The sequence below is a fragment of the Scaptodrosophila lebanonensis genome, unplaced genomic scaffold (assembly GCF_003285725.1).
Source record: "Scaptodrosophila lebanonensis strain 11010-0011.00,11010-0021.00 unplaced genomic scaffold, SlebRS2 tig00000024-arrow-pilon, whole genome shotgun sequence".
Lineage (NCBI taxonomy): Eukaryota > Metazoa > Arthropoda > Insecta > Diptera > Drosophilidae > Scaptodrosophila > Scaptodrosophila lebanonensis.
The window spans coordinates 10,696,118-10,720,750 of NW_022060538.1; the positions used below are offsets into that span (position 1 = coordinate 10,696,118).

The 24,633-nt window shown below is 40.2% G+C and overlaps 7 protein-coding genes across 10 annotated transcripts; 4 read left to right on the forward strand and 3 right to left on the reverse strand.

Annotated features, from left to right (window-relative positions):
• Window positions 1-3,533: 3,533 nt before the first annotated feature.
• On the reverse strand, window positions 3,534-8,139 carry LOC115621560 (thyroid transcription factor 1-associated protein 26). 4 transcript variants are annotated; one of them, XM_030515233.1, is made up of 3 exons: window positions 7,980-8,139; window positions 7,666-7,908; window positions 3,534-3,702 (listed from the first exon to the last, which is right to left on the reverse strand). In XM_030515233.1, the coding sequence occupies exons 1-2, from the start codon at window positions 8,097-8,099 to the stop codon at window positions 7,675-7,677; spliced, it is 354 nt and encodes a 117-aa protein (XP_030371093.1). In that variant the 5' UTR covers window positions 8,100-8,139; the 3' UTR covers window positions 3,534-3,702; window positions 7,666-7,674. The 4 variants fall into 4 exon arrangements, with proteins under 4 accessions (XP_030371093.1, XP_030371095.1, XP_030371094.1 ...); XM_030515235.1 differs by lacking the exon at window positions 3,534-3,702 and adding an exon at window positions 4,915-5,044; XM_030515234.1 differs by lacking the exon at window positions 3,534-3,702 and adding an exon at window positions 6,897-7,064.
• Window positions 8,140-8,175: 36 nt separating this feature from the next.
• LOC115621234 (28S ribosomal protein S18c, mitochondrial) lies at window positions 8,176-8,837 on the forward strand. The gene is made up of 2 exons (XM_030514824.1): window positions 8,176-8,312; window positions 8,367-8,837. Exons 1-2 carry the CDS (start codon window positions 8,279-8,281, stop codon window positions 8,756-8,758), a joined length of 426 nt encoding a protein of 141 aa, XP_030370684.1. The 5' UTR covers window positions 8,176-8,278; the 3' UTR covers window positions 8,759-8,837.
• On the reverse strand, window positions 8,765-9,462 carry LOC115621233. The gene has a single exon (XM_030514823.1). It carries the CDS (start codon window positions 9,439-9,441, stop codon window positions 8,854-8,856), a length of 588 nt encoding a protein of 195 aa, XP_030370683.1. The 5' UTR covers window positions 9,442-9,462; the 3' UTR covers window positions 8,765-8,853.
• Window positions 9,463-9,655: 193 nt separating this feature from the next.
• LOC115620708 (RING finger protein 37) lies at window positions 9,656-12,221 on the reverse strand. The gene is made up of 2 exons (XM_030514083.1): window positions 11,266-12,221; window positions 9,656-11,205 (listed from the first exon to the last, which is right to left on the reverse strand). Exons 1-2 carry the CDS (start codon window positions 11,980-11,982, stop codon window positions 10,426-10,428), a joined length of 1,497 nt encoding a protein of 498 aa, XP_030369943.1. The 5' UTR covers window positions 11,983-12,221; the 3' UTR covers window positions 9,656-10,425.
• A 747-nt stretch (window positions 12,222-12,968) lies between these two features.
• Window positions 12,969-15,893, forward strand: LOC115620876 (sphingomyelin phosphodiesterase). The gene is made up of 4 exons (XM_030514353.1): window positions 12,969-14,065; window positions 14,492-15,209; window positions 15,269-15,418; window positions 15,482-15,893. The coding sequence occupies exons 1-4, from the start codon at window positions 13,038-13,040 to the stop codon at window positions 15,611-15,613; spliced, it is 2,028 nt and encodes a 675-aa protein (XP_030370213.1). The 5' UTR covers window positions 12,969-13,037; the 3' UTR covers window positions 15,614-15,893.
• A 632-nt stretch (window positions 15,894-16,525) lies between these two features.
• Window positions 16,526-18,932, forward strand: LOC115620877 (sphingomyelin phosphodiesterase-like). Its single transcript, XM_030514354.1, has 4 exons — window positions 16,526-16,650; window positions 16,706-17,600; window positions 17,655-18,518; window positions 18,636-18,932. Exons 1-4 carry the CDS (start codon window positions 16,533-16,535, stop codon window positions 18,676-18,678), a joined length of 1,920 nt encoding a protein of 639 aa, XP_030370214.1. The 5' UTR covers window positions 16,526-16,532; the 3' UTR covers window positions 18,679-18,932.
• A 2,017-nt stretch (window positions 18,933-20,949) lies between these two features.
• LOC115621311 (sphingomyelin phosphodiesterase-like) lies at window positions 20,950-23,300 on the forward strand. Its single transcript, XM_030514925.1, has 4 exons — window positions 20,950-21,083; window positions 21,140-22,034; window positions 22,088-22,952; window positions 23,020-23,300. The coding sequence occupies exons 1-4, from the start codon at window positions 20,966-20,968 to the stop codon at window positions 23,131-23,133; spliced, it is 1,992 nt and encodes a 663-aa protein (XP_030370785.1). The 5' UTR covers window positions 20,950-20,965; the 3' UTR covers window positions 23,134-23,300.
• The last annotated feature ends 1,333 nt before the right edge of the window (window positions 23,301-24,633 follow it).

Consider the following 24,633-nt stretch of genomic DNA (forward strand, 5'->3'; position numbering starts at 1 on the left):
GTTCAATTTTGACTTTTTTAAACAATTTTGTTTTCGGTTTTTGTTCATCTGGGTGCTTCCAATTATGTTAAAGAAGTTTTGATGCTTTTTTGTCTACTTAATGGGGCATTTGGAATGTTGAGCTCTTGACAACTTCTCCAACAAACACACTGCGTGTGTAATGTGATTGTCACGAAACAAATCGTCAATGTCGATTCAAGATGTAACCCAATAATATGTGACGTCACCAGCAATGAATATTTATAGACTGTCCTGTTTATTTTGGAAGGCAACTAGTAATAACTACATATTTTGATCGCAACCAAGTCTAGCATTTATGTTAATTTTCTGCCTTTTTTTAGAGAGTAAAATACGAGTTTTGCTATTTTTCCTATAAAATTACATTTATTGTACGATTTTCGTGATAGTTTTGTAATGTTTTTAGGGCATTCACGCGTCCTATCGTTCCGATTAGTTTCCTCTGTTGTGTACAATTTTGACACATGCCGAAAATCCACAATCGAAAATCTGCTGGACGAAATCTGATGCGATTATGGGTTGTTGTTGTTGTCGATGGCGTTTTTCATTCCTGCCTCAAAACCCATCGCAGCATCATGTGCCATTTCCTATTTGCCACTTGTCCGACCAAAGCAGTTTGATTAAATTGGGTAAAATGATGCGCCCGCTCATAACTGTCGCACATGTGTTGACAAACAACAACAAAAAACACCCAAAAAAATGCCGCACAATTTTTCAATAAACTCATCAAGAAAACAAAAAAAAAAAATAGTGAATGAGGAGCGGGTCAGGAGGCAAGGACAGACGCCACTTTGAACCCTCAGCAGTGTCCTGCGACAGTGCCCTGCGGCTAGGCGTAAAACACAATTTGATTTATGGACAATGTTCAAATTGAAAATTGTCGCATGGTCACTTTAATTTTTGAGTTATGCGACTTTAAACTACACACTCGCAGGAGAGCATGAAAATGAGGGATGACACGCACGCCACAGGAAGTGAATTATGTCATGTTTCTGTGAGGTTATGTAATGATGACAGAAAAATCGACGGTACAGTTGCCGACGGCATCGCTAACTCGCTGCCGTAGTCTCAGAGAGACTGTACCTTTTGACCAGCGAGTGCGTGTGAAAAAGGACAGCAGCACGCGTCGCTTGTTAGTCGCTCCCGAATCGTGTAAAAGTTAAACAGCAATTGAAAAATCAACCCTCGTGTGCTGTTGGTTGTCTTGGTATTAAAGGCAGTTGTCGTGGGGGAGGGGAGGGGTGGGGTGGAGCTGGTGCTGTTTCCGTGCATTGTTCGTTGTTTGGTGTTGAAGTGCCTCAATGGTTTTAGTGTCAGCTTATAGTTTTGACATTTCTCTGGCCAACTGGTGGCGCAACTCACTACCCACTGCCTCTTCACTCATTGCTGATTAGAGATGGTTATCGGTTCGGCTTGCGAGTGCCTTCTTTGGCGGATTTGTGTCGCATAAACGCATAGTTGTAATGAGTTTCTCCAGAGCTGCTGTGGCTGTTGCTCCAAAGTGTTAACATGTTGTTTCCACGCAAATGATTTCCTCGAGGATCAACCCGCTCATTTACATAAATTACTTTATTTCGTTGCACAGTGCTTTTAGTTTTCTTTTACTTAAATAGATTTTTTTTAATAGAGTAGCAATATTATTGCTCTTTTTGTTTTTAATTGGAATTGGTTCCAGATAATTGTTTCATTTTATATGATTTTAAAAATGCTGGACAATATTTTTATAAAGTGTTGTAGTTTTTGTAATCGTTTTTCTTAAAAATATCAACAATTATAAAATACTAAGAGCTTTTACATTACTATCTGGGATTAATTGAATTTTAAATTTCTGAAATCTTCGGCTAGAAAGTCAATTAACTAATACTTCAAAGGGAGCTCCATAAAATATGCACACGTTTTTAAAGTAGAAATCTGTTTCTTTGTGTTAAATTCTTACTGCTATTGATTGAAGTAACATAACGATTCTTGCAGACTGTGGAAATAATGTGCTTGGCTGACCTTCAAGCCTTTTTGAAAAAGAAAATTATATTTAATTATAAATTATATTTATACTAAGATTATATTTATGAAATAATTATAAGATCTGCAAATTTATTTTATTTTATCAATTTATTATTCATTTATCATTTTTAAAAATAATTTCCTGAGTCTGATGATATTTTTGACTTTGTACAAAAGTTTTTGTTGTAAAAAGTGATATTGTTATTATTATTTTTTGATAAACTTATGCTTCTTTAATTTCATCGTTAATTATTAACTTAATTTGATAGCCAAATCGCTCTGTATTTCACTTCTATATTTGAGAAAAATTACATGGCACTTCTTGTACATTATTTCAATTAACAAATAGTTGAGTTCGCTCATGAAACTATCACACTGTTATAACTCAAGGGTACTTTCACGCCCAAACACCAAATGAATTTTTAATTAACCCTCGCTGCGACCACAGCCTCACTCAACTGACCATAACAGCTTGTCCAGCAACTTCAAAAACAAAAACGCAAAAAAGGGGTATGTCTGCAACTTTCCATAAACTTTGACTAATTTTTGGCAATCATTGGCAATATGTTTTCTATGCGAAGAAGAACTGAATTGAATTTTAATTAAAAAACTGAAATGTGTGGCAGCTGCCCCCGCATGGTCTGTTGCCCACTTTCATGCATGCCTGCACCTGCCAACCAGCCTCCACTTTCATGGCCAACAGCACCATCGCCACCATCATCATCTGATTGTGAGTTGGTTGCGTGGTTGGGGCTTTTATTTTTCATGGCTTTTCAATTTTAATTGAAATTTATGCGTAACTCTTTGGCTTGAAAAGGGGTTTCATTTGCCACGCCTGGTGTTTGGTCACGTGTTCTTCTTGCAGTTATTGTTCTTGTTGTTGTTGTCGTTGTCAAGTATTGCAAATTGCGAAAAAATTTTGGAAAATTTACATTCAGCCAGCCGTTGGCTTTTGTGATTTACAGCCCGCATTTTGGTTATTTATGAGCCGAGAACCCTTGAAAACTTATTCCGGTCTAGTCCAATCCAACGGCCTCTTTCCTAAAAACTGGATGCATTTTATTTGGTTGTTGTTGTAGCGATTTTATTGTAATTTTGTGTGCTCATGTGTAAAATTTGAAATTGTTGTAAATAATTACCCTAATGGCTAATGGCTGACAGTGCCACCAAATGGGCTACAAACGCATCCTAGCCGGGATCGTCACTTAATTTCTGTTCGCCGGCGACGTCGCCATTTGTAATTAAGCTTAAACCGTTAATATTTCAGCAAGATAAGAGCACCCATTGCCGATGCCCATGTTGCAGCCCTTGGCCATAAATTGTTGTGCCCCAAAAGTTGGTCCTTTGCCAGGCATTTGTTGCTGTTCGTTTCGGTGTTGAAGTACATTTTATGCTTCGTCACAAGTTCCGCCTAGGGTGTTAATTTTTAGCCAAATACGAGTTTGGGGCTCGTATATATTTCCTTTTCTGCCTTCCGCCAACGAAAGTAAAAACAGCAAAGCATTTTTGTGTTGTTTGTTTTGTTTGTAATTGCAGGAATTTAATTAGCATAAACAAGATTTAAAAAGTTAAGTGGCGAGTTCTCTTACTGCAGTCTTATATTCTATAGAAAACACTTAATATTAGATCTTAATTTATAAGTATTTGTAGGCCGTTATTATGGAATCTATCCTTTGCGTTTACCTGCAAATATAAAGAGAAATTTATATATTTACTAGTATATAAACAGATTTATTGGGCAACAACTTACTAGTATGTACAGTTATTCGAATGGTAATTTTGGGTTTTGGTCTAGGCTTGGGCTTCGATCTGCCCTTAGGAGCTGCCGAAACACTCAAGAAACAGCAGAGTAACACAACAAGCAACAAAAAATGAACCCTAAAGTATTTCATTTTTATAATAATTGACACCTATGCGTTCAGCGTCTTTTTTAAAACTGAAGCTCGGATGAATTCAGAAAACATAATAAATAAGTCAGCAATAACACTGTGCTACAAAATTGAAAGATATTGACTCTTCTGCAATTTGTCTTGCAATTTTGTTTTGTATTTAATAAAATATCAATATTTTTTGTATTAAAAAACTTGGTTTGATTTTTTCTGAACAGAAAAGATTCCCAAATTAAATTGGTTGGAGTTTCTTTCTTATTTTGAAATACTTCAATTCTGTTTTTACACGGTAGTTTGGTTCCTAAAAAAGTCGTGTAAAAAAACGGTGTAAGAAACATTGATCATATGCAAAATTAATCGTTCTAAATGGAATAAAGTCGTGTAACCATATATAAAATTTTTAATTTTCAAACCGTTTTAAATCTAAACCCTGTTAAAAATACCGTGTAAAAACCGAATTTGGTGTATTTAAATTGATCAACTAATATTACTAAATGTTACAAGTATATAGATATTTTGAATAATAAGTAACGTTTGGAAAAGGGAAGTTGGCATTAGAGAGACTAATTTAATTCAGTGTAAAAATTATAGGGGACAGATAATGGAACCTTTGTTTAAGCAACCAGAGTAGACCTTTTCCCAAGAAAATTAAATTTTATTTTAGAAAATATCAATACTATTATTAAATAATAATAAAAACAGACTCCCTGATGAATGTCTTCATCATGCTGAAAGGCTAAAGAGATAACTTTTAATAAAGTATTGGTTTCAATTTTCAACGAGGAATTGACGGCTTTAATTACTCGCAACCACAACACATTCAAATAACTGTTACCAGAAATTATATAATATATAAATTTTATTTATATTTATTTTATTTATTTACGACAAACACAAGCTGTCGAAATATGGTTAATTAGCTTAATTAGGAAAAATCGATTTATTTATTTACATTAGTTGCTATACATATATTATAATAAAAAAAACTAATTACAAACTAGGAGTGCTAGCTTCCTTGGCCATCGACTATTACTAATGACTAATAAACGCCTCCGACTCGATAGGGGAATTTTATTTGTCAATCGGCCAACTATGCCCCGATTCACGGCCAATTATAATCAAAAGCGTTCACGGACCTGTGAGCAAACATTTAAAATATACAATTTATATAAGATGTGCGTATGTGTGTGTGCATTACTTGAGATTAGTTTTGATTTAAGTTGTTAAAGTATTCATTGAGACAATTATGACGTGTGGAACAAAACTATAAAATGCAAAATTATGCCAAATATTGCACACTGATTGCCCAAAAATTAAGTATATATCGATCTGTGGTCACAATTTTTTACGAATCCACAAAAATATAATAGGGAGAAATGGAAGCTCGGAAACAATACGTCGATGATTCCAAAATTTTTTAAACGCTTTTATTTAACATCCTATATCGTTGAAGATTACAATTTCTAAAGGGAACAAGTTCAATCTGAACGGGATTTTCGAATTAAAATTTGTTTTGGTGGCTCGGTAATGGCAAAGACCTGTCTTGCCTTTTGGTAAAAATATGTATTCAACAAAAAAAAGGTGTCTTATAAATATGATTGGCAAAAATAAAATAATAAATTTAAGTTGCTTATAAATCGTATTCCCATCTTAACTTTGAGCGCATTTCTAACGCACTTTTTCCAACATTTCAACTGTCTAGCTCAGGAATATTGGCAGGCACGTTGCACAGTGTAGCTTAAGCTCGACTTCGAGTTCTTATCAATTAACATGAATTAATAGAAAAAAGTACCCAATTTTGTGTATATACTTGTATTGCTGCTTGCTAGGAAATGCCCAGCGATAAGAGCCAGCGCTGTCAGTCTTTGTCCATTAACCCATTGTTGGCCTACATTGTGTGAGCTACTCTAAATACAAAAATAAACATGCATAAATTGCATTACAAGCAGCCCAAAACAACACATAAAATAGAATCGACAGCCCCTTAATGCATTCAGTGCATGCGTTTGGCCCTGGCGCGTTAAATAACCATAACTATTCATTATCGACACATAAATGGGCAAGAAGCGTGCAACCCCTACTGGAATAGAAAACACTCATAACTTCAAATTTTTATTATTAAATAAACGGGCGAGCAAAACGAGCGCCGAAAAAAATGTCAAAGGCGGCAGAGAATCATGAGAAGCGAGGGACAGGGACATATGTACTCGTATGAGCATCCTTTTGACCCACAAAATTGAAATTGAAAAAATGAAATGTTCGCATGTGGCGTAGTGTTCGGAGTGTGTCTGTGTGTGTGTGTATGTAGAAGGGTTGTGTGTCCTACATCCTGCGTAATTCAATATTTAACTATATGAGATTTATGGCCACAGGGTGTTGCGACTTCCGCGTTCTGAACGACGTTGGCGAGGAGGACGACGTCGTCGTTTTATTTGTATAAAGTATAATTTTTGATTTAGTGCGATTTTATGTCAACGGGTTTGCCAAGTCGGGTGGGGTTCGTAAAGGGTTAACGCAATAGTTTTGCAATATCCTCCAAAGTGAAAGTTAGTTGCTGTTTCTCCTTGTTGTTTACATTGTACGCTGCTGCGGATATGAGACCACATGCTGATTGTTATTGTGCCGGAATATTGAATACTCTGGAGGGTGGGGGATGGCTTAAGGACGCTCTGCCGAAACAACAGCGATTATTGTCAATAGCTTTGAGTGGCACTTTGATGATATTTATTTGATATTGCGATTTAGCAGTGAACTACAAAATAGTGCTTCACAGGATGGGAAATGGCTCTGGATCCATATACTGCTGATAACAGAAGATGTGAATAGTTTGGAACCAGCTAGCTAATACACATATATGAAGAATACAACAAAGAAGCTAGTCTTGGTACAAATTTATTTTAAGTTAGACTGTTTCTTATATTAAATTTTTATATAATTTTGTTAAAACAATTTAGTTTAGACCTTTCCGAATATAAATGTTGGCCATATTGTTCGCTTATCTATCATCAATTCAAAATATAATGCAATTTACAACTAACAAGTACTCGTTGAAATAATCCAAGTGATATAAAAAAGTAATAGAATTTCTATACAGAACTTTCTTATTGCATCGTTTATATTTCTTAGCAATGCTTCAATTTGCGCTTGATATATATGCTGGAATGAGATTATTTACGTATTTTTAATATTTTAAAACATGCTCGCTTAAAAAATAGTATAAATACAACTCAGCTTAAAGAAGCTATATCTAATTCTATATTCATGTTAAAATTGCAATTTTGTCGACAACAAGAATAAAAGAGTTAAAAATCTATCGCACGGAAACGGAAGTTGTGAGCGGAATACGCATAAAACTTTATTTTTATTATGATGCAAAATAGCAGCAAACGCTCAGACCCCAAACATAGCTAACTTGTCAAAGAAAAAAGAACGTGGTTGGCAACAAATTGCTTTGTTTGTTGGCGTATCTTTCAATACCAGCGGGAATTATCTGGCAGCATAACATTTGAGAGGCGTCTAGGCAGGAATCAAGGAAATTCACGCGTCGATGGGGTGCTACAAAGGTTTGCAAAAAACCAATTTAAAGTGCGCAAAAATTTGCATAAGTGGCACAAAAAGGTAATCAAAACATACAATATGCGCGAAAAGGGTTGCGCACGAGCGGAAGCGCCAGGCATGAAAATTTATTACAGGTTGCATTAAATCTAATTTGAGGCATGAATGAAAAGCGTCATGTATGTACATATGTACTACCTACCCGTGGTAATCAGCGCCGCTTCATCTCCTCGATTTGCTTCAGCAGCAACTGCATCCGATCCTTCATCAGCGGCTGGCCACGTTGGGTGCGTTTGCTGATGATTTTGGTTTTCTCCAGGCGCTGCTTTTTGTACTGCTTGATGCGCGCCTCCTTCTCCGCTTTCACACGCTCACGTTCAGCCTGTGCGGCGGCAGCTTTTTGTTGGCGTATCATTTTCCGTATTTCAGGCTTGTTGGGCTTATCCTAAATATACATATGTACATATTTTTTGTTTCAGCACAGATTGCAGTGGCTATGTGTATAAGGGAACTTACCGCCTTTTTTTGTTTATTGTCGCCATGCTTGCGCTTGAAGTTGGGCTTTTGTTTTTGTGATTTAAAATTGTTTTTTGCAGAGCTACCTGCACTTCTCTGTGCATTTGGTTTTGGTTTCATGATTTACTTAGTATGTGCGAGCAACAAAAATAAACAAACTAAAGCCCACACGTGCAACGCCTAACAGCTGTTATTCTATCGATAGACGATATCTGCGCATGTCACACAGACAAAAGGTAGTTGCTGCGGCACGCAATCCATAACTAACTCACATAAGACGGCCGCTGAAAAATAAAAACATGTTAAAATTAACAAAATCGCTTGGACAGAGTTGTAAGTTATGTTGCCCGTCAATAAAAATGTACCTAATTTAACTATTTCTATCAGTCACTATTACCAACTTGGCCGGCCTCCGTGCTCTTAACCGCTCCTATGCCGCCACCAACGTGAAAGAAGGGGCTCAGCTGAATCCCGATGAGCCAATTGACATGCCTAATCCTTTTGAGAAGGATCCAGAACAGTGCATACTCTGCAAGCACGACATTACGCCCTACTACAAGAACGTGAAGCTATTGTCACAATTTCAATCACCCTATACGGGCCGCATTTACGGCCGTCACATTACCGGATTATGCAAGCAGAAGCAGGAGGATGTAGAACAGGCCATAAAGAGGGCTCAGCGTTGCCTGCTTATGCCCGGCTATCACAAGGACTTGGAGTTTTTGCATGACCCGAAGCTCTTCGATCCCGAAAGGCCCTCGCGCCCGCATAAATATTAGTTGAAATTGTTAAAATAAATTCATTTGTATTTTTGTTATAATACATTTAACAGTACATTACTATTGTTTATGTACAATATATAGTTATAGTTAAATTAACAGTCTTCGTCCAGATGCTGCAGCATTTCTAGTGGTATGCCCAGCTGGCCAAGTACGTCCTGCTTGGTAGGTCGGGGCTCTTTAAGCGCTTGCAAGTCGGAAATGGTTGCGTTAAAACCTCTACGCCAGACTTTGATGTCGTTCTCGAGTTCTAAGATTTTGCGCTGTCTTGATTGGTATAATGTGAGCGTAGCCGCATCTGCGTCAGCTAGAGCCTTTGGCAACGCAAGTGGCTCGGTTTTGCGTTTCTTTTTCGGAGCCTCATTTTCTACCAGCTCGGAATTTTGTTCTAAGAACTCCAGTCGCTTTTTTCTCAGTTCCTTTCGAGGACGGGACAAGCCAAGTCGGTGGCTGCTGGAGGTGGTACTTGCTTTCAACGTTACTGGCAAGGCGCGTGGCGTGTCTTCTGCATCCTCGTGATCGTAATTGCATCTGATCGCTTTGCTGGGCTTGTTAAGTGGCGTACCTTCATTACAGCGCGTTTTGTCCTCAATCCGCAAGCCTGGTGTGGACATGGCCCCACGCTTGGGCATGCTCAGCCCAAAGCGACGCTTTGGCTGAGGTGTGGCGTGCTCTTTATCCATTCGATTTCACCGTATACTTCATGTATAATCATTTACTGTACATTCTACGTAGTACGTACAGAACAAATAAATGTGAACAACAGTTTGTCATTTTACCCATTCAGATGGCGTTGCCAGATACAAAATTGTTGCCATTGCGTCGTTTAAAATCATATTTCTGATATTTTAAATGATCCCTATCCCCTCGCTCGGCCCATTCACAAAAGCACGTTCATTATTTGTCTTGACCTTTATTAATTCTATATCGTACGTATGAATATATAAACTTTGCGCTTGGATACTCATAACCCTTCTTTGGAGGAGGGAATTGTATAAAGTGTTGCTACAAAAACTATGCGTGCTTTCTCTATGACTAAGTTTTATCGCATGATTCGTTTTCGGTTTGCTGGTCCAAGATAATACACCGACCAATCCGACTTAGTTTTTGACCTGATACTGTTAATTGCGAATGCGCCGCCGCAACACACAAATACATAAGTTTAGTATTGCATTGTTTTGGGCTTTGCATGAAACTCTGCTCAATGATATGATTTAAAACTAATCTTTACGTCTAGGATAACGCTCATAAACCTACAAACTGAATAATCAAAACATACATGATTGCAAATTGTAGAAAGACACAAAGTAAATGGTGATGGGGGGAGGTCAGTGGAAATTGAGCTGGGCAAGTCTTGTTTTGCTTTACTAAAAATCATTTTTAAATATCTGGTAAACAGAAGTGCTACTTGTATATAGTTTACAAACAAACAATAAAATCTTTCCTCTTTTTAATATTAGTATAGATAATCTACAAAAATAGTTTCCTTTTTTGATGAGCAATTTATAGATTTGCAAAAAATTTAATGATTTGCCCAACTCTACTCAAAATCGCTCCGCCAGAGTTTGACGATTGGCAACAAAAATGTTTTTTTTTTTCCTTATCAACTAGAACTAAATGTGAAGCACTAGAATAAGAGACTATGTGGTATCTGCCAGGCTAGGCGACTACTGCAACTTGTGGTAGCGCTCAACGTCCACGCTACGAAAGCTCAACTTGCAGACGCACTGCTGTGTGGTCGAGAGCACGACGAGGCACTCCCGGCATACCAAATGCTTGCAGGTGCGTATTTCATAAGCGAACTGGCTGCTCCGACAATTGATGCAAGAGGGTGGTGGCGCGGGCGCCTCCAGTTGGGTGAAGCGCGTGATCCGCTGCAGCGCCTGCTGTATGGCCTGCTCACTGGAAGACGTTGTGGTCGGTGTGACAGCTGCCGATGCCGAGGTAGACGATGTTTCTGATTGTTGATCGATGCTGCTGGCGGTGACCGTGGCGCTGGCAGCATAGGCGGAGTGACTGTTCCGGGCACGCTTTGGTGCCGGCGGCGAGGCGGGCGCAGACAAAGCGGAGGACAGTGTGGCCGTGGCAGTAACTGTTGATTTGGTTTTGCGTTTGTAGGCATTGCTCAATGAGGAATAGGTGCCTGCAGCGATGCCACCCTGTCCGGGCTGGCACATGTGGCTGGCAAACTGGGAGGCATGACGACGACGCATTCGGGAGCTGCCCAGTGAACGTGGCACCGATTTAAAATGCTCATCGTTCTCCATAAGGAACTTTTCAATGCGGGCTTTGAGTGCGAGGTGCAATATTGCTTTGCGCTGTGAGGTATATTCGAGTCCTGTAAATGGATCCGATGGTAAGCGACCCCATTTGGCCTCCTCCTCCGAATGCTTGTCAATGGTGGATTGATCGACCACCTTGCCCGATGGCAATACTGTGGGAAAGATCTAAGCAAGAGAGTGCAAAAATAATAATAAATAAAAATCAAGGTAAAATGAATGACGCACCATTAGCTCCCACGTTATGGAATCAAGAAACTCTTCGGGTATTTCCAGCGTCGATTGCTCACGCAACTCGGGTATGTGACGTGGTGGCGAACGTTGGCCGCTTTGTGGTTGCGCCCGATCTCTGTTCAGCATGCCATATGGATCGCTAATCTCATTCCAAATGGTCTTCATCAGCTCACGGTCGGCTTTGTCCAGAGTGCGTGCAGGTAAGCCCCACATCTGCACCTTGCGCAGCACTGGTGGACAACGTTCTGTTGCCCGGATCACGATCTTAACACTGTTTGTTGTCGACAGTATTTTGTGGGCCGACTTGAAGAAGAACACCTTTTCGCTCTGCTGCTGCGCTGCTGCAGCGCTGCTACGCGAATTGTAGTCGCTCTGATAGCAGAAGGTTACAGAGTCCATGCTCTTGCCGAGATCCCGTACAAAGGCCACACGTTCCCAAATTCCCTCGTACTTACCGTGCACCTCAAATGCTGTAGACCGCAGAGCACCAGATGTGTGCCATAGCTTGATGACCTTCAGATCGATGGCTTTGGGAAAGTCAAAGACAATCTCTACGGGGGGCTTACAGACCGAGAAGGCCATGAAGCCGCGCTCCAGCTGCTCTGGATCATCGGCTAGCAGATTCGCAGCCGTGTAGCCATCCTCACAGACGGCATCACAGTCCACTGTGGGCTTGAGTTTGGGATTAAGAAAGTTGATGAGGCTGCTCATTGAGTGCGTGATTTATGATGAGTGGTTGCTTCGCAGTATTGGTATTGGTACCACTACTCTTACTATTGAAAGATAGCAATGGCGTTCAAACGCTTGGTCACGCGCTGTTGTTGGTGCGGCTGCTGCTGTTACTGTTTCTACCTGGCTTCCAACGCTTGTGGTTTGCCCCACCTGCTCTCTGCCTTAATTCGCACCGAAAAATGGCGTCACGGGCTCTGTGTACTTCTATTCTCAGAACAATCAACTTGCAAGTAGGATTGTAATTTTTTGCCATTCACAATTACGTCTCAACGTTCATGCGCACTGGTAGCACTGCTGGTAGTGCTGCCAATTTGCCAGCTGGTGGGACGCCATAGCATTTGCAATCATTTAAATAATTTCTCTATATTAGACAACTATTTATAGCATGCGGTAGAAACTGGAAAGGTATTTAAAAAGGTATTCTTATTAATTATTTAACTTTTAAATAAAACATTTTTGAGTATTTAGTAACTATTTTATTGTCATAAGCAAGATTTAACTGTATTTATTGCGCATCTAACCATTTGTTTTTGTCAATCAAAGATGGCAGCTCCAATTGTTCCTTCAGATTGGTAACACTTCGCTTACATTGGCTTGCGCGCCAACTGGTGTTGGTCGAAATTCGAATTTGGTGTTTATTTAAACATTATTTGCCTAATCCTAAAACGAGCCCGTTGCTTATTTTTTAAATCGGCAAATAACTGTTATATTTGTATATTACACAATGACAAATGTTTCACAAATAAAAAAATGTCTGTGTCGAGGGCAATGGCATGGGCAAGCCATGAAAAGATATGCATATTAGCAATATAAATGGGTGCTATGCTTCGAGGAGTGCGATTTTCACGATAAGAAGTTATACATACATACGTTATCAAAACGGGCATTCTATTGTGAAGTATAAAAATAATCGTTGCGATTAGGGGTGCACAAATATCCGCTAATCAATGGGAGATTACAAGCGATTACCACATGGGGAGCTATAAATTGTAGGACTTTTGGGTGCGACAGCTTCAGTTGCTTTGCTCATCACCATGAAGTGGTTGCTCCTGCTTGTTGGAGCGATCGCCGCGTCCGCCCATTTGCTGCCCGAAGTACCCAATAGTATTGATTACACACAAGACGATAAATCTTTGTCCGATTTGGCAGATTCCCTGGCGACAGTCTTTGAAGAGGAATACCATAATTATTTGAAGACAAATGTGGAAACTGCGAGATTTCAGCAACTCACAACGACGCTGGCCAAGATGCATAGTAAAAAGGATATATTCACCAAAGATTTACCTGATCTGGAACCGAGGGATCAGTTTTTGACTTGCACTCTATGCCGTTCGGTTGTCAATGTCTTTGCGCGCACCATACGTGAGGAGGAGGACGGCCAGTTATATGGCAAAAATAGTACAGAGGTGATGCAGGGCTTTGCCATGGATGTTTGTCGACGCCTGGAACTACAAACGGAGGAGGTGTGCGGCGGCCTGATCGACTTTTACATCAACACAGTCGAGTACGTCATGCGGCATTCAGAGATTGATTCGCAGAATTTCTGCTCGCTTTTCATGAATTACAACTTCTGCAATACGGGCAAGAATCCCGACTACAACTGGACACTAACGGTGAATAGCGAGGGTGAGCCCATCAGTGGTTCCAAGTCGGACACTCCTGTCCAAAGTGAGACTGATCTCAAGATTTGCCATTTTACCGACATTCATCACGATCCTCTGTATGAGCCGGGTAGCCTGGCGTCCTGCGATGAGCCGATGTGCTGTCAGCGCCACAAGGACACGGCCGAGTCTACTGGAGCCACGGCTGGCTATTGGGGCGACTATCGCGATTGTGATTTGCCGTGGCATGCCTTCGAGTCTGCACTGAAACATGCGACAAGCAATGTGAAATGCGACTTTGTCTATCAGACTGGCGATATTGTCGATCATATGGTCTGGAGTACGTCCGTGGAAAAGAACGTTGGTGTGTTAAGTAAAGTGACTGATCAACTGGCGTCAGCTTTTGATGGTGTGGGCATTTATCCGTGCATTGGCAACCATGAGCCGCATCCACTTAATCTGTAAGTATTCCAATTCATGGCATATTCCATCAAGTTTTTGTTACTGTGAGATTGGATGGGAAAAGGACAAGAGCTTTTCACTTATCTCAGTCCTTTAATCTTTAAATGACAGTTAAGAGGATCGAGTGACAGGATAAAAGAGGACCTTGCAACTACTTTACTTCACTTAAAAGCTATCTTATCTACTCCTTCTCTCTCTCTTTCTCTCTCTTGCTCTCATAAATGATCGTAGGACAGGGCAACGTTCTTAAATCTCATTCTTTCCTTTTAAAATAGCTTCATCTTTCTTCGAATTTCTCTAGGAGCTTCTCACTCTAATTTATCTCTTGTATTGCTCTCTTTAATCTGTCGAAGATATAATCTATTCTACTCTACATATGTATAGTATATATAGTGTACCCTCAGCTAATGGTGCTTCTTTCACAGTTTCAGCCCCGAAGACGTTCCTGATAATATCAACACTAAGTGGCTGTACGAGGAGCTGTACAACGACTGGTCCCGCTGGCTACCAGAGGATACCAAAGAGACTATACTGAAAGGTGGATACTATACCGTTTCGCCACGTCCTGGTTTTCGTATAATTGCTCTGAACAGCAACGATTGTTATACCGACAACTTTTGGTTGTACTATAGTGGCAGAGATAAAATTCCACAATTGGAGTGGTTCCACGATGTTCTTCTGGCTGCCGAGCGTGCTGGCGAGCATGTCCATATTTTGACTCATATCCCAGCGGGCGATGGCACTTGCTGGTCTGTTTGGGCTCGCGAGTACAATCGCTGCATAACACGCTTCCACAAGACTATCAGCGGCATTTTCAACGGCCACTCCCACAAGGATGAGCTAAATGTACATTATTCCGATGAGGGCTATGCTACAGCGGTCGCCTGGAACGGTGGTGCATTGACCACCTATAGCAATAAGAACCCCAACTATAGAGTCTATGATGTAAATGCTGAGACTTACGATGTGACCAATCATTACACCTTCATCTACAATCTGACTGAAGCCAATTTGAATCCGGATGCTGAGCCAAATTGGTACCAAGAGTACCAATTTGCGGAGGAGTTCACCACAGATACTAGTCCTGCGGGCATGGACAAGTTGCTGGAGAATATGGCAGACAACCCCCAGCTATTGCGCAAGGTAGGCTTTAGAGCTTATACTATATCAGTAGCTTTATCATTTACTATATTTCTCTGTAGTACTGGCGCTATCGTGTCACCTCTGCGGATCCACAACTAAATACGGGCTGCAATGACAACTGCCTGGCATCGGTGCTTTGTCGTGCTGCTGTGACAGTAAATGATCGTCGGGAACGTTGTGAAGAGTTGAAGGAACGCCTATTCATAGCCGTAAGTCTTACTAACCAAGAGGACTAAGATGTTATTATTTATATTCTGTTTGCTGCTTAATAGTTGGAGAATGAAAGTACGAGCACCACCACACCTAGCCCCAAACCTGAAGATGATGGAGCGACAGCCCTCAGCACATTAGGCATTTCGGCTTTGCTGACCTTGGTACTAGCCTTGAGGCTTACTAGTTTTTAGACAACGCAAGACTTGAATTTATATGCAGCTTTTAAAGTTACATAACACAATCTAAAACTTTTGAAAAATATAAAAATATGCCAATCAACGTGATATTCTATAATCTGGTTAAGCATAACGAATCGTTTTGCACCGCTTTAGCCATGGCCTCTACTTGCGACTTATCTGCGAAAATAATAATATTTACTGAAATTAGCTAAGTCGTGCTATAAAGCCATAAACGGGCTGATATATTGTACCAACTAATAATAATCAATAAAAGTGCCGATTTGCCAATTAACACGTGAATGAAAATTATATTGGTAAGCGCATACTATATATAACATGGATGGATTATGTTATGGAGTCGAAAACAATCTCCATTTAAGATATTCAAGCTCTACAATTCCTAATGAGTCCTTTCATCTTAATTGAATAGAATAACAAGAACTGAAAGGAATTGTAGAGTCTCGACTAAATGAATGGACTGAGTAGAATTTTATAATGCATTATAAACAACATTAACAATTAACTGAAGTATTTTTTATGTGTCTTAATCTTTAATTCAAAAGCTTATCGCTTAAAACGAAAGTTGCTTCCGTTGTCGAAAGCAGTAAAAAACCTACTGGGGAATAACGCGAGCTACTTATAAAACTGAAGAGGTTTGAGCAGAAACATGTTTAATTTACAAAACAACAGATGCAAGCTGTGTCTTATATAGTATTGTTGGGATAAGTAAGGGATAATTTTAAGTAAGATCAACAAGAACTCCGCTAATTTAGCATTCCCATTTAAAAACACTATCCAGATTAGTTTGTAATGTTTCTATTTTTAAATTATTAGCAGAATTTTGGTAGTTTGTACCGAACGACCTAAGAGTTATTGCTGCTGATAGCCTGGTATTGGAACAAGTTCGTAGTAGCTCATACAGCCACTAAACATGAGATTGGTCGGGAGTATTATGCTGCTGAGCGCGGTATTTGTGGTCAGCAGTTGGGCCTTTAATTTTCCCAACTCGAGCTTAAGTAGGAATGAGCGTCGTAGCGCCGTCTTGTCAGGTAAATAAGCTTTCAACATTCGGCGGATTATTTTTATCTCGCATATTTGTTTTAGCCAAGGTGGCCGATGAGATCAGCCGCGAGTTATTAAAGTATGTGCGTACGGGTGTTAGGTCGGAAAGGTTGATGCAACTCGCCGCACAGCTGGGTGGTGCTCATAGCCAGAAGGACATCTTCACAAAATCGATGGTGCATCTGAGCGAACGGGATTCGTTCTTCGTGTGCACCATGTGCCGAGCCACCGTGACTGTAGTGGCTCGCGTCCTCACCTCTCCACATGGCGAGCTCAACGGCCCCAATCGTGACGAGAATGCCAAGAAGGTGATTTTGGATATTTGTGACCTTTTCGATGTGCAGACACCTGAGGTGTGCGCTGGCATCTTTGATCTCAACTGGCCCATTGTGGACTATATATTGAATGAGACGATTGCCGATTCGCGTACTATTTGCGGCATGCTACCTATACCGTTTTGTGATGTAAAACAAGCCGAGTTCAAATTCAGTCTGAAAATCAAAGGTGATCTGCCGACAGAGTCTAAGACGGACTTGCCTGTGCGCAGTCCCAACGATCATCGCATTCTCCATCTGACGGACATACATTACGATCCCGAATATCTTGAGGGTGGTCTGGCTGAGTGCAGAGAGCCCATGTGCTGTCGAGATCCGTTGCCTGAAGGGTCCACTTCGACTCCAGCTGGTCGATGGAGTGATTATCGTGACTGTGACACGCCACGCCGTCTCATTGTCAATGCCTTTGAGCACATTCAGAAGAACCAGAAGATAGACTGGATCTACCATACGGGTGATGTGCCACCCCACAATATCTGGTCCACTACTAAGCAAGGGAATCTGGATATGCTGACAGAAATCGATGAGCTACTGACCGAATATTTTCCAGAGATACCCATCTACTCTTGTCTCGGAAATCATGAAGCCCATCCCACCAATGTGTAAGTGGGAGAAACTTTTGTTTACTTTGCGACTAAGTTGAGGTTGCTTTACAGGTTTGGTAACGATAGAGTACCCGATGAGCTGAGTGTGAGTTGGTTATACGATCACGTTTGGAGTCTGTGGTCCAAGTGGTTGCCATCTGAAGCAGAGTCTACTGTACGCAAAGGCGGCTACTACACTGTTGTTCCCAGCCAGGGACATCGCATAATTGCACTCAACTCCATGGACTGTTATCTGTTCAACTTGTGGATTTTCCTCGACGGGTCGGTGGTGTTGGAGCAGCTTCAGTGGTTCCACAATACGCTTTTAGCTGCCGAGGCTGCCGGCGAAAAGGTTCATATTCTCAGCCATATTCCTTCTGGTGATGGCGATTGCTGGTCAACGTGGGCCCGCGAGTATAATCGCTTGTTGGAACGTTTCAGTGGCATTATCACAGGTATTTTCAATGGCCACACGCACAAGGACGAAATGAATCTGCACTACACGCCTGAGGGCCTGGCCGTGGCCATATCGTGGAACGGTGGCAGTCTGACACCCTTCTCCAACAAGAATCCCAACTATCGCATCTACGAGGTGGATCCAGATAACTGGCAGGTGCTTGAACACGAGACCTGGATCTTCAACCTGACAGCGGCCAATGAGGGGAACAATGAGCCTGAGTGGTATCGGCTATATTATTTCTCAGAGGCCTTCACTGTCAACACAAGTCCATACGGCATTGATCAGTGGCTTCTGTATATGGCCAAGAATCCTGACATGCTGCGCAAGTTCTATCGCTTCAAGTACAGCTACTCGGAGCCGGCATTGGATGCAGGCTGTAATAATCACTGCCTGAGTGCAACGCTTTGTCGCCTGGCCACCACCAACTATCAGGATAAGAAGCGATGTAAGGAGCTGCAGGCTATTCTAAAGAAATTGTAAGTACACAGTGCATTAATGAAACCCATTGGCTCCTTAACACCTTCTCTAATTACACTTTTTGCACTTGGAAAACGAAACCACACCGGATGATGATGGCGTCGCATCGCTTACAGCCTAAAGATTAACCAGTTTCTTGGGTCTAGTGTTCGTTCTTAGGCATTTTATTTAATTGCTTTCCATGGTAGTTCATGTGTGGGTCTTAGGTTGTGATTAGTTATACTTTGTATCTTAACAAGAGTATACTGAGCTTGCGGTTCTTCTAAAAGAATTTGGAAAACTTGATCCCAGAGTATTCCAACGTATGTTCAGCATGCAGAAATGAATGGTATTATCGAAGGTCCATCCTGCATGCATATTAATGTATATATTTGAAGGCAAGGAACTTCATTAATTAAATTGAAGCTAACTCTTTTCGTAGAATTCACGATTGACTGATACTATACTATACACTATACTATACATCCATCGAACTATACATCCATATTTTTCTTATCCTTACACAATACCTAAACATGTTTCCTGAATGCCAGAAGTCGTAAAGGTAAAGAGCAAAAAACCTTAAAAAAATAAATTAATATTAATATTTTAATAACTATTAAACTAATCTAACTCGTGGGGAGCCTATTCAAAGCACAATGTAATCAGAGACATTATTAGACGTGAAGAAGAATTAACAATATAAAAAGCTATGCCCTAACTCCGTTAAGAAGAAATAAGATTATAAAAGAAGAAACTAAAAGTACAAGAATTAAATAAGAAAAAAAAATTAAAATAAAAACAAATTAAAAATATTTCAAATAAAATAATAAGTTTAAATGTATATAAAATATAAAATATAAATATAAAATTTAAAATGCCCTAACTCCTAGTCGTGTGTGGTCAGAGATCTATCTGGAAATCGTCAGGCTCATCTATCCATATCCTGTCAGAATGCAAAGCACTTGATTTCTAAAAGAAACTGTTGAAGAAGGACTAGCTGCCTTTAATTAAAATTAAAGTGCGGTTTTTTCTCTGTAAGTGTACAAATAATACAAATACACTAATTAATTATCCATTAGTTCCCAAATATTACCCATCATTTTAGTCTTTAATTAGTCTTTTTATGAATCGTCGATGTATTTGTTTACCCAATAATTCGTTTTTGATGACGCGTTTTGCTTCCCTTGACAGATTATAACAATAATCGCACATGATAATCAAATAATGCGATAAGCTGCCATTAACATTCCCAATGGAACCAGAAATTATTAAAAATTATAGATTATTAGAGGTAAAGTGTTAGCAGAGAAGCTCTGGGACCTGTGGGAGTGCGCCTATTTCAGAATAATACTTTTTAAATTGCTGACCTTGGTAATAGTCTTAGGACTAAGTAGTTTTTAGGCAACGCAAGACTTGATATTACAAGTATATGCTGCTTTTTAAGCTACAGAACACAATCTAAAACTCTTGCTAAAATATTAAATATATGTCAATCAAAGTAATATTCTATAATCTTGTGAAGCATGTAGTACCCAATCGTTCTGCACCGCTTTCGCCTCTACCTTCAACTTATCTGCCAATAGCGCAAATAATAATATTTACTGAAATTAGCTAAGTCGTGCTATAAAGCGATAAACTGGTTTATATATTGTACCAACCTATAATAATCAATAAGCGAAAAGTGCCGAATTTCCCAAATGGCACGTGAATGAAAATTAGATTGTTATGGAATCGAAGACAATCTCTTTAATCTTTAAGATGCACAAACTCCACAATTCCCAATTAGACCTTTTATTTTAATAGAAAAGAGTGCCAAGAACTGAGAATCAATATAGATACTCGATTGAGTCGAGTACTTATTGTTATATACTGAGTATAAATCAGACAGCTTTTTAAAATGCAAATTAATGAGTCTTAGGTATGTGGATTAAGGACTCAGGTGCTTTTTAGAATTTCTCAGATTGCATATTTAGTTGAAGTATTTTTTATTAGTTCTAAAGCTTATCGTTTTAAAAAAATTTTGTTTCCGTTGCCGAAAGCAGTAAAACCCTGCTGGGGAATAAGGCGGTTATCGGCCTATGGCTTATAAAACTGAAGAGGTATGAGCAGAAACATGGTTAATTTACAAAAAAACAGAAGCAGGTCTAAAGTCGAAGTATATCCCAAGTTGTGTCTCATATTGTGGAGCGTAAGATAAACAAGAACTCCTCTTATTTACCATTCTCATTTAACTCAATGGGCTTACTGTGCTTCAATAATGTTCACATCAAAAATGACTAATCTGGATTAGTTTGACATGTTTATACTGTTAAATTATTAGCAAATTTTGGTACTTGGCTCTGCACGACCTCAGAGTTATCGCTGCTGATAGCCTGGTATTTCGATAAGCGGTATGAGACACAAGCTATATATGTCAGAGAAAACTATGAGAACAAGTTAGTAGTTGCGCATACGGCCACCAATCATGAGATTGCTCGGAAGTATAACGCTGCTGAGCGCAGTATTTGTGGTCAGCAGTTGGGCCTTTCACTTTCCCAGCTCGAGCCTAGGTAGGGATGATCGTCGTAGCACCGTCTTGTCAGGTAAATAAACTTTCAACATCCGGAAGATTTTATTTTATCTCGAATATTTGTTTTAGCTGAGATGGCCGATGAGATTAGCCACGAGTATTTGAATTATGTGCACACGGGTGTTAGGTCGGAAAGGTTGATGGAACTCGCCGCACAGCTGGGTGGTGCTCATAGCCAGAAGGACATCTTCACAAAATCGATGGTGGATTTGACTGAACGGGATTCCTTTTTCGTGTGCACCATGTGCCGAGCCACCGTGAATGTAGTGGCTCGCACCTTCACCTCTCCGGAAGGCGAGCTCAACGGTCCCAATCGTGACGAGAATGCCAAGAAGGTGATTTTGGATATTTGTGACCTTTTCGATGTGCAGACACCTGAGGTGTGCGCTGGCCTCTTTGATCTCAACTGGCCCATTGTGGATTATATATTGAACGAGACTATTGCCGATTCGCGTACTATTTGCGGCATGCTACCAATACCCATTTGCGATGTACAACAAGGCGAGTTCAATTTCACTTTAACAATCAATGGGGATCTGCCGACAGAGTCTAAGACGGACTTGCCTGTGCGCAGTCCCAACGATCATCGCATTCTCCATCTGACGGACATACATTACGATCCCGAATATCTTGAGGGTGGTCTGGCTGAGTGCAGAGAGCCCATGTGCTGTCGAGATCCGTTGCCTGAAGGGTCCACTTCGACTCCAGCTGGTCGATGGAGTGATTATCGTGACTGTGACACGCCACGCCGTCTCATTGTCAATGCCTTTGAGCACATTCAGAAGAACCAGAAGATAGACTGGATCTACCATACGGGTGATGTGCCACCCCACAATGTCTGGTCCACTACTAAGCAAGGGAATCTGGATATGCTGACAGAAATCGATGAGCTACTGACCGAATATTTTCCAGAGATACCCATCTACTCTTGTCTGGGAAATCATGAACCCCATCCCACCAATGTGTAAGTGGGAGAAATTATGTTTACTTTGCGACTTAGTTGAGGTTGCTTTACAGGTTTGGTAACGATAGAGTACCCGATGAGCTGAGTGTTAGTTGGTTATACGATCACGTTTGGAGTCTGTGGTCGAAGTGGTTGCCATCTGAAGCAGAGTCTACTGTACGCAAAGGCGGCTACTACACTGTTGTTCCCAGCCAGGGACATCGCATAATTGCACTCAACTCCATGGACTGTTATCTGTTCAACTTGTGGATTTTCCTCGATGGGTCGGTGGTGTTGGAGCAGCTCCAGTGGTTCCAAGATACGCTTTTAGCTGCCGAGGCTGCCGGCGAAAAGGTTCATATCCTCACCCACATTCCTTCCGGTGATGGCGAATGCTGGGCAACGTGGGCTCGCGAGTATAATCGCTTGTTGGAACGTTTCAGTGGCATTATCACAGGTATTTTCAATGGCCACACGCACAAGGACGAAATGAATCTGCACTACACACCTGAGGGCCTGGCCGTGGCCATATCGTGGAACGGTGGCAGTCTGACACCCTACTCCAACAAGAATCCCAACTATCGCATCTACGAGGTGGATCCAGATAACTGGCAGGTACTTGAACACGAGACCTGGATCTTCAACCTGACAGCGGCCAATGAGGGGAACAATGAGCCTGAGTGGTATCGGCTATATTATTTCTCAGAGGCCTTCACTGTCAACACAAGTCCATACGGCATTGATCAGTGGCTTCTGTATATGGCCAAGAATCCTGACATGCTACGCAAGTTCTATCGCTTCAAGTATAGCTACTCGGAACCGGCGTTGGATGCAGGCTGCAATAATGAGTGCCTGGGCGCAACGCTTTGTCGCCTGGCCACCACCAACTATCAGGATAAGAAGCGCTGTCAGGAGCTGCAGGCTATTCTAGAGGAAACTGTAAGTGCACAATTGTATAATGAAACCCATTGGCTCCTAACACCTTCTCTAATTACACTTTTTGCAGCTGGAAAACGAACCCACAGCGCCCCCACCGGGCGGTGATGGCGCCGCCTCGCTTACAGCCTACAGCTTAACCAGTTTCTTGGGTCTAGTGTTCGTCCTTAGGCATTTTATTTAATTGCTTTTCGTGGTAGTTTATGTGTGGGTCTTAAGTTATCGCCAACATTGCGATTAGTTTTATATATAGCTTATCAATAATAATGGCTTTCGATTAGCTACCACTTTATAGATATAATACTTCACATTGAAAATTGAAGCACGAGTATTGTATTATACATGTTTTCGATGGGCATTAAAATTTCTTGGTACATATATACAAGTATATGTACATACTAATTATCTATAAATTCTCAAGTTTTTGGTCAATCATTTTTATTGCTGTTCAATAAAAACAAAAATTCGTAGATAACTTAGTAATTTACAAGAATAATAACTGGCAGGATTGATATCGATCTATGAGCTACGAACACTATTGAGCTTGTGTTGGAGGAGTCGCCAATTCTCTTCTAAAACGAACAGAGAAAATAAACCTCGCAGGCGAACCTTTCATCGAAACAAAAGTTTATCGCTGTTCGAGAACCGAAACCTCCATCGTAATATTCTTGATGTAAAGGACCGATAGGAGAAAGTTACTGCAAAATTAAAAAAATTGTTATAAATTAATACTTATAAGGCCAAGAGCAAAAAACTTTAAGAAAATTAAAATAATATTTACCACTAATCCAACTCATTGGCAAACTTTCATTTCGAGCTACTTGTATATCCCGATTCAAAACACAAAATATTGAGAAACATTATTTGAGATAAAGAACAATTAAGATTATACAAGGGGAAACTAAAAATACAAGTAAGTATTTTATATTAAAAAATAAAAGTTAATGAAAGTAAATAAATAAAATTGAAAATGGATATTTATTGGCCAGGCGGTAAGGTATGCCATAACTGGTCAGAGTTCTATCTAGAAATGGTCAGACTTATCTCTCCAGGGCTAGCTGCTTTTATTGAAATCAAAGTGCAGCTTTTTTTCTCCGAGTGTACGAATAACATTACGCCGATTTTAATTATACATATTCGTTTGGCATTTAGGTGTAATTATCTAATAGTTCCCACGCACTAGCCATCATTTTAGTCATTAATTAGGCTTTTTATGAATCGTCCATATATTATTTGTTTGACTAATGATTCGGTTGTTGATGACGCGATTTGCTATTTTAACTTGGAGTATTATAACAATAGTCGCACGTGATAACTAAAAATGCGATAAGCTGCCATTAACATGCTCAATGGAACCAGAAATGATTGAAAATTATAGATTAATAGTGATAAAGTGTTTGCAGAGCGACCTGTGGGACTAGGCCTATTTGCGAATTATACTTTATTTGAGGCTTACAATTATTACTCAATTAGTATTACAATTCCATATGAATCCTAAAGGCTTAGTGGCTATAGCCGCCTAGCCCATTTCAAAAAGTAAGCTAATTTATTCCCCTTGCGTTGCAAACTTTCCTAATAACTGCTGCAAATTTAATTACAATTAAAAGTTTTAATTGAGAAATGCTGTCAACTCTAGAAATAGACTCAACAATAATGCGCCGCCGCAGAAATTAAACATCAAATG